Source organism: Otolemur garnettii, unplaced genomic scaffold, assembly GCF_000181295.1.
Source record: "Otolemur garnettii isolate 467f Iridium unplaced genomic scaffold, OtoGar3 scaffold00420, whole genome shotgun sequence".
In the NCBI taxonomy this organism is placed as follows: Eukaryota; Metazoa; Chordata; class Mammalia; order Primates; family Galagidae; genus Otolemur; species Otolemur garnettii.
The window spans coordinates 5,639-15,270 of NW_003852815.1; the positions used below are offsets into that span (position 1 = coordinate 5,639).

A 9,632-nucleotide genomic window follows, 5' to 3' on the forward strand; every position below is an offset into this window, starting at 1 on the left:
GGAGAATTTCATGTGCCTCTTGTCTGTTCTGTACATGTCCTTCTCCTGATCAGCATATGCTGGCTCCTTGCATCATGGTAACAATTACTTCTTTATAGTGAATGGCATGTGTATGTCACTCAGAAACTCTGTGAACCTGACAGGGGAGGTAGTAGGAGCATTTGCCTTTTTTCTCTTTTAAATACAGCCCAATGTCAAAGTCAGGAGCAATCTTGATTCAGTGTACTAAAGGGTAGAAATTTCTTTTATTTATGTTGTCTTTAACTAACCTGTGCTCTCAGAAGCAGAGACTACCACATCTCATCCCATCTGAGATTTGTTTAACTCTTTCTCTTTTCTCCTGAGGCATTGTTTTTTCTTTGTCATTGTGCCTATCTTTCCTAATCTCTCCTTTTCCTTGTCTTTCCCATTTTTTTCTTTAAAAATTTTAATTATCATAGGTACACAGTAGTATAGGTTTATAGGATATGTGCGATATTTTGATACGGGCACACAATATACATTAATCAAGTCAGGGTAGCTGTGGTGTCCATCACCACAAGCATTTATCATTTTTTTTTTTGTGTGTTAGGAATACTCCAGTTCCACTCTTAGTTATTTTAAAGTCTATGTTAACTTATTGTTCACCACAGTCACTTGGTGGTCTGTTCTATCTACCTCATGATATTTTGCACTCATTAACCCCCTGCACCCTTCCCCCCCCCACTACCCTTCTTAACCTTTAGTAACCATCATTGTATTCTCTGTCTCCATGAGATCAGTCATTCTGATATTTGGCTCCCACGTATGAGTGAGAACATACTAGATTTGTCTTTCTGTGCTTGGCTTATTATTCCCATATTTTAAATACTCATTCTTTTTTCCTTTATCTCTGCTTCAGTTTTTCTGCGTCTTAGATTATTTCATAGACTTCAGGAAAATAAGTTGAATGCTGCCTGTTGGTTTGGCGATTAGGTGCTATCTCATCTCTAATGAGTAATAAGTTGTAAAGCCTTAGAGGCTTTCTCCCCGGGATACCATTAGTAATGGCGACTATAAGGTTTTTCTTTCTTTTTAGAAATTTTCCCTTAAGCATGTAAAAATTATTGAAAAAATGATGGAAAGAAGAAAGATAAGAATAATGAAGATCATTGACTTGAAGGTATGGCCTTACTATGGGCTGGGGTTACTAATCTAATTTGTCAACCAAGCACTACTACCCACTTTCTATATGTGCCCGGATATATAACATGGGTCATATAGACATGAATAATGATAACTAATGCTGAAGAGTATTTTCTTATTATATTTTTTAAGGTATACTTTTCCTATTACATTTTAACTAATTTCTAAAGGTCAATGCTTCGTCCTTGGCATAGCCTACGCCACCTGCTCTGGATGCAGTAGTATCTTCCGCCTTCAAATGTCTATAGCACTTTCTTTCCCCGTACTCACCAAATATTCATCTTACCATTCACTTATATATTGTATACAACATTGTTATATGTACAATTCGTGTTTTTCCAACTTTTTTTGGTTTTTTGATTTACAGGCCCTAGAGAAAGAACAAATCGGCACCAAGGAGAATTATCAGTAAAACTACAAGAAGAGATTAAGATTTTAATTGACTTTTGAGGATAATAAAATTTAGAAATATCAAAATGTTAGACTTCACAGAAACATAACCTTAAATATTTTACAGCTATAGTGATGAATTAGCTAGCAAAATAGGAAGAATGAGTATATAAATAATGACAGTAATGAGCAATCACTTTCCAAACGATAATTTACTGTTTATCAGTTAATCTTTAATTGTGGACACATTTTGTGTATTGCTTATTTATTGTTATACTGCTGTATAATTTGGTATTGGTAATGGATACTATGTATAAAAATCTCTGGTTAGTTTTAATTTTAACTAGCAAAAATTACTTTGTTGAGTTTTGCTCTTTTTATTCATTGTTATAATACTTTCTCTTTCTAGAATAGGAATCAAGAAACCTGGGTTCTGGTCCCCATTGTACCCATTGTGTGAATTTTGGAAATTCAGTTTACTTTTCTAGGTCTCATGCTTTTCATCTGAATTATGATCAACTTAGATAAAATGGTCTTTATAAAATTCCATATGCATGTCATCCCACTGCACTGGGGATGTATACTTTCCCTCACCAGAACCTCAGATGTCTTTCAATAATGATTGAATTTTCTTGCCCCTCTCCCAGGGCCTCATCACTTCCCCAGGCATGTTCATCTCATCAATTTCTTTCACACTGTCTCACCTTACCCTGATCAGTAGTGCCTGTGGTTGTTTTTGCTCCATAACCCAGGCCATAGGTTTCTGGATCTAAACAGTATGTACTTTGAGACTATTAGCTTGGAAGGTGGAAGTATAATCACTATGTTTAGATGATTGGAGGTGCAAAATGTAGGCTATCAGTATACTGGTTTTATTTGTACCTGACAAATTTCTAAAACAACCTGTTTTGTTTTCAGGAACTACTTTCTACTATAGGAGAATGATTGAGGTGAGTATCTATCTGGACCCAGAGAAAGATAGCACTGTTCTCTGCTCCCTCGCTACTTTACATATAAATATAATATATACAAAAGGACTAAATCTCGGGTGGTGCCTGTGGCTCAAAGGGGTAGGGAACCGGCCCCATATGCTGGAGGTGGTGGGTTCAAACCCAGCTCTGGTCAAAAACTGAAAAAAAAAAAAAAAAAAAAAGACTAAATCTCCAGTGTCACAGTTTGTACTTTACAGTTTAAGGTCAGTAAGAAAGCTCATGTGCTCTTTTAAAAAGTGGCTTATTGAAACTCATCTAATTTTATAATCACAAATTAGAAGTATCAAATTACAAATTTTCTTGAAGATAAAATATCTGAAGGGGTAGGAGGCACTGAGGAGGAGAGGGAGATACTAATGAATTAAAACTCATTATCTCAACTATTTTAAGGTCTGATCCTCAGTACCTTCCTTTGTATGGACAAAGAAAAACTGTAGGAATATCTTACATTCTCTGTGGCCACTTTAGACATATGCCTTAGTGGAGACTCAGGTGAAATCCCCTCTAAAACACATTTACATGCATTAAGCCTTGCATGACAGATGGATATGAAGCCATAACTACAGGATATGAAGTTATTTAGGGTTTTGTAATTATGAAAGATGGTATAGAAACTGGAGGTACCTAGGTAGCAGTGAATGTGAGAAAATATGATGGATAATAGTGGCTGCTCCCTTTTTTATGCACGTCCACATACTTCCCCTGTTCTACGCAGTTGTGCGGTCTCCACTTTCATATACCCCAATGTCTTCATTAAGCCTCGTCTACAGCCTACCTTACTTTAGTCTGTCTCAGGTACCTTTTACTTCATCAGTTAATCATGGTGCTCCTTTTACCCTTTCTTTCTATCAGAGAATTGTGAGGGCAAACTGGGGAGGGAAGGGAATTATGAGAATGTGCATACATGCAATATAGAATATGTCAGAAATGAGGAATAGTCAGTTTCACAGGCAATTTAAACACTTGATAAATGTTGAAGAGAGGCATGAATCTTTGGTTCTTCACTGACCTGCTAATTTGAGAACAGAACATTATATAGAGAGATTTGGTGATAAATATAAATCATGTTTCAGCTCACAAGCTGTGATGCTATTATGTTGATTTTTGTCTTTTTTTATATTAGAGGAACTGGATAACTGTATTATTCCTAGTAAGAAAATTGAGATACTACTGATTTTAGTACCTATTATCATCCCCATAATCATGATTTTCTCATTTTCTTAGTTCTCATAATTTCAGTCACAAGCCATTTGGCTGGATCAATGGATGGAGGGAATCACTCAGTGGTGTCTGAGTTTGTGTTCCTGGGACTCGCCCATTCATGGGAGATCCAGCTTTTCCTCCTAGTGTTCTCCTCTGTGCTCTACGTGGCAAGCATGACGGGAAACATCCTCATTGTGTTTTCTGTGACCATTGACCCTCACTTACACTCTCCCATGTACTTCCTCCTGGCTGGCCTCTCCTTCATTGACTTGGGAGCCTGCTCTGTCACTACCCCCAAGATGATTTATGACCTTTTCAGAAAACGCAAAGTCATCTCCTTTGGAGGCTGCATTGCTCAGATCTTCTTCATCCATGTCATTGGTGGGGTGGAGATGGTGCTGCTCATAGCCATGGCCTTTGACAGATACGTGGCCATATGTAAGCCCCTCCACTACCTGACCATCATGAGCCCACGAATGTGCATTCTGTTTCTAGTTGCTGCCTGGGCTCTTGGTGTCAGTCACTCACTGTTCCAACTGGCATTTCTTGTTAATTTACCCTTCTGTGGCCCTAACGTATTGGACAGCTTCTACTGTGACCTTCCTCGGCTTCTCAGACTAGCCTGTGCAGATACCTACAGATTGCAGTTCATGGTCACCGTCAATAGTGGGTTTATCTGTGTTGGCTCTTTCTTCATACTTCTCATCTCATACGTCTTCATCCTGTTTACTGTTTGGAAACATTCTTCAGGTGGTTCATCCAAAGCTCTTTCCACACTTTCAGCTCACATCACTGTGGTTCTTTTGTTCTTTGGTCCAACCATGTTTGTGTACACGTGGCCGCACCCTAATTCACAGATGGACAAGTTTCTTGCTATTTTTGATGCAGTTCTCACTCCTTTTCTGAATCCAGTCATCTATACATTCAGGAATAAAGACATGAAGGCAGCAATGAAGAGAGTATGCAAACAGCTAGTCATTTACAGGAAAATCTCATAAATTATACCATAAGGCCTTCTCATTGGTCATGATGTAGCTATATGCTTTTATTATATTTTAAACTGAGGAACTTTGAGTCATAAAACAATGATTTCAATGTTATTATATTTGTAACATAATTTTTATCTGGTGGATATATTTATTTTTTTGTGAAGAATGAATCATGAATACAGTGTATCTTTCCATTTATGTTAGTCCCTTTTAATTACTTTTGGCAATGTTTTATGTTTTTTGGTAAACTGGTCTTGCATATGTATTTTTATATTTATCCCTAATAATTTCATATTTTTGATTCTCTTTTAGTGGCATTGGTTTTGTTTCAATTTACAATTGTTTATTTAGTATATAGGACTATAATAGCTTTCTGTCTGACATTGTATGCTGCAAACATGTAAAACTTTATTTATTAGTATTTTATAGTTTTGTAAGATTTTCTTTATAGATGATAATGTTATCAATGAATACAGACATTTATTTTTAAAATTCTATTATGAATTCAATATATTTATTTTGTTGATTGCTGAACAAATGTGGTTAGAACAGATACCCTCTTTAAAAAAATTCAGATTAATATGAGGGTACATATGATTAGGTTACAACGTTTGGGTTTGTTAGATGATGTCCCTGTTGTAGTTGTGTCCTACACCCAGGAGGTGTACCATGTTCCCATTAGGGGGGAGCACACAAATCCCTCTCCCTCCTCCCTTCTTCCTCCTTTCTTTTCTCCCTTCCCCAAATTGAATTAAATCAAGTTTTTCTCTTGCATGGATGTGTATTAGTTCATCTACTGTTTTTTTTTTTTTTTTTTAGAGACAAAGTCTCACTTTATTGCCCTTGGTAGAGTGGTATGGCATCACAGCTCACAGCAACCTCCAAGTCCTGGGCTTAGGCAATTCTCTTGCCTCAGCCTCCTGAGTAGCTGTGCTTTTACATTCTCGTGATACTTTACTAAAAGAATGTTCTCTAACTGTCCAGGTTAATAAAAAGGATGTAAAGTCTCCATCTTTTTATGGCTGAGTAGTATTCCATGGTATGCATATACCACAGCTTATTAATCCATTCATGGGTTGATGGGCACTTGGGTTGTTTCCACATCTTGGTGATTGTAAATTGAGCTGTGATAAACATTCTAGTGCAAATGTCCTTATGATAAAATCATTTTTTTTTCTTTTGAGTAGATGACTAGTAGTGAGATTGCAGGATCAAATGGAAGCTCTATGTGATTCTCTGTATTTCTTTCCAAAGAGGTTGTATTAATTTGCAATCCTACCAATAGTTTAAAACTGTTTCCTTCTTTCCACATCCATGCCAACATCTAAAGATTTGGGCCTTGGTGATATGGACTATTCTCACTAGGGTTAGGTAATATCTCAGGGTGGTTTTGATTTCATTTCTCTGATAACTAGGGATGATAAACATTTTTCACATGTTGGTTGGCCATTCATTTGTCTTCTTCACAGAAGTTTCTGTTCATGTCTCTTGCCCAGTGTTAGATGGGATTGTTTGGTCTTTTTATGTTGGTTAATTTGAGTTCTCTGTAGATTCTAGTTATCAGCCTTTTGTCAGATTCATAGCACGTAAATATCTTTTCCCATTCTCAAAGTTGTCTATTTGCTTTAATTGTTGTGAATATACTTAAGTTGTTCCTGTTCTTATGGAAAAATAATAAATATTTCACTATTAAGTATGATTCTAGCTATAGTTTTTCATAGGTACCTTTTGACAGGATGAGGAAGCTTTTTTTAAAATTCACAATTTGCTGTAATTTTTTGTCTTTAGTCAAGAATGGATGTTGGATTTTATAAAATGCACTTTTGTTTTAGTATCAAGGTAATGCTGACCTTTTAGAATGAGTTAAGATGCATTTATATCTCTTAAATTTTCTGCCAGAGTTTTGTGGAATTGATATAATTTTTTTCTTTAAAAGAAGATTACTTAAGCATTTTTGCGCTTTAAGTTACCCTGAAGTAAAACCGATAAAGGTGACTTGAACTTTGATGGATAGGTTGCCCCCTGGTGGAGACTTATGGGCATTCGATTATATTAATACTAAGAATAGACACTGATAGGATAATGCCAATGTGACCATGATTGAGAGAAGTCTAAGAAATGCTTTGTAAAAGAGAGAATATAATTTCGATGGGGCTCTGCTTGATGCCATAAAATAGTGGGAAAATAATGATACCAATCAATGAATGAACTGTTAATAATTGATGGACATATAATCTTTCTTAAATGTGGAGATTTTTCATTTGTGAGGATGACCAAAGATAGTAGTATTTGTGCTAAAGATCCAGAGATATTAGGCATCTTGTCATGTGAGGGACATTTTAACCAAACAAATAATTTTTTCTTTAGTAAATGCTGATAGTAGGGGCAAGTCATGCAAAACCATTTTTAATAAGGTTATAATTTATTCTTTCTCAATCAACTGGCCAAATAAAACTCCCCATGAGTTTCCAGGTGCAGACGGAGAGAGAAGGTAATGTGATAGGATATAAGCCAGGGGCATTTATATTACTTGTTTATAAAACTTATGTCTTCAAAGTCTGCTGAAGCCCAGTATTCCATGTATCACTTCAATATGATGATGAAGAGCTGTTGTGCACATCCATCTTTACAGCTTGGTGGTCACAAAACCAAATCTATTATGTGAAGCTCAGGTTGCATTGTATCTTGGTGGCCCTTGCTCAAATGTCCAATTTCTACTAGACCTCAGCAGCAAGCCAAAAGTTCTTTTTTAAAAAGTAGGTTTGGCCTTGGTGCCCATAGCACAGTGGTTACAGCGCCAGCCACATATACCAAGGGTGGCGGGTTCAAACCCGGCCAAGGACAGCTGAACAACTGCAACAACAATAACAACAAAAAAATAGCCAGGCATTGTGTCAGGCATCTGTAGTCCCAGTTACTTGGGAGGTTGATGCAAGAGAATCACTTAAGCCCAAGAGTTGGAGGTTGCTGTGAGCTGTGACACCACAGCACTCTACTGAGGGCGACATAGTGAGACTCTGTCCAAAAAATAAAAAAATTAAAAAAAAGTACATTTAGTGTGTAGAGAAAAAGGGATATGTAAGCTCCCAAGGTCTAAAGATCTTAGTTTGTGATTCACCTTTAAGGAACTTCCAACGGTACACAGTGTCCTTGTATGCAACAGATACTTTATGATATGTTCTTGATCATGTGGACTAAGTGTTAGAGCAGTTTTAATGGTGACTTGGAGCTGTTGTAGAGTCTTCTCTGGTTCTGGGCCTTATTCAAAACTGGAAATATTTTGGCACTACTTGGTAACTAGGTTGAAATATGCCAAAATGAAGTGTTTGTTGCCTCTAAAATACTAAGTGGTACAAACAAGTGTGTTTCTTTATTAGCGATAAATGTGGTGGTATAAGACAGAGCAACTTGTCCTTCTCATACTTTGTATGAGACCTTTTTTTTTTTTTTTTGGAGACAGAATCTCACTTTCTCACCCTCAATAGAGTGCTGTAGTGTCGTAGATCACAGCAACTCCAAACTTTTAGGCTCAAGAGATCCTCTTGCCTCAGCCTTCTGAGTAGCTGGGACTATTGGTGCCCACTACAAAGGCCAGCTATTTTTAGAGATGGGTCTTGCTTTTGCTTAGGCTGGTCTTGAACTCCTGAGCTCAGGTGATCCACTTGCCTTGGCCTCCCAGAGTGCTGGGATTACACCTGTGAACCATTGCGCCTAACCTGTATGAGAGTTTTTGATTTGATCCAGACAACTGTACCCCTATAAAGTTCATTGAGATAGCAGACTCCTGAATATTTTGAGATTTATTTTTCACTCTTTGACATCCATGTACGTCCACCAATGTATCTAGGTAGTTGTAGAGCCTTTTCTGGTTAGATGAGCTTCTCTGTAATAAATATGGAGAAAAAGTGCTAGATTAGTATATAAGGTATTAGGGCAGTTAAGTTTATCTAGAGCAGAAGCTGCAATTAAGTAACCACTTGATTATCTTTCTCCATAATCCATTTGTCTTCTGCATAGGCCAACAAGCAATTTGAATAAGAATATGACAGAAATAACCAAGCTTGCATCTTTTAAGTTCCCGATGGTATCACTGATTTCTGCAGTTGCTCCATGAATTTGGTATTGCCCCTAGTTTATTCTTTTGGTATGAAGAGGTCTAGTGGCTTAGATGAGGTCCTTAGTATTATAATTGCTTATACCCCATGTGCCAGAACCAGTGCAGGAATTCTACTGTTTGCTGAGTATCTTTATTTCAACTATGAATTTTAAAACTCATGATATAATCATAGTATGGATTTGGGACTATGGGACCCACTCAGAGAGATCTAAGTCAAAATTTCATTCACCACTTGATCTTTAACAGGCCTTCCTTTAACTTGTAGACTATAATAGTATTATGTGTCTTTAGCAATTAGTGTAAGTTCAGAGCCGGGGGCCAGTCATTCTATAAAATTCTGGTTATTTCATCTTCCCCACTATATAATCACCTGAGTAAATGATCATACCTTTGAAGAACGCTTGAGATATATTTACAGTATATATATTATGTACTTATTTTTGGCCTGTAGTTAGAATTTTTTTAGAGATACTGAATCTCTTTTTATAAACATCTATTGGCAGCTTGGTATGGCAGTTTGGGAAGAGCAGATGGAGAATGATATTGGAATAGACTCCCAAATTATTGAATTACTTCCATCTTTTGAGCACACTAGAAAATTATCAATATAACTGAAATATTTATTGCAGTAATTTCTTGCTTTATACAATAAAGTTTGTACCAAGGGAGGTGGGTCAAGATGGTAGACTAGAATCAACTTGCACATGCCATTTTCAAGGAGAAGATTGAAAGTTGTGAGTAAATGCTCACATATAGAGGGCCCCTTTTGGAGAGAGC

General features: G+C 36.7%; 1 protein-coding gene across 1 annotated transcript; it reads left to right on the forward strand.

The window, feature by feature from the left end:
- Positions 1–3,784: 3,784 nt before the first annotated feature.
- LOC100942588 (olfactory receptor 4F3/4F16/4F29) lies at positions 3,785–4,774 on the forward strand. The gene has a single exon (XM_003803687.3). The coding sequence runs from the start codon at positions 3,809–3,811 to the stop codon at positions 4,745–4,747; it is 939 nt and encodes a 312-aa protein (XP_003803735.1). The 5' UTR covers positions 3,785–3,808; the 3' UTR covers positions 4,748–4,774.
- Positions 4,775–9,632: the final 4,858 nt, after the last annotated feature.

What these genes read in the sequence shown, in the direction of transcription:
- LOC100942588 (XM_003803687.3), top strand. Translation starts at nt 3,809, where the DNA reads ATGGATGGAGGGAATCACTCAGTGGTGTCTGAGTTTGTGTTCCTGGGA.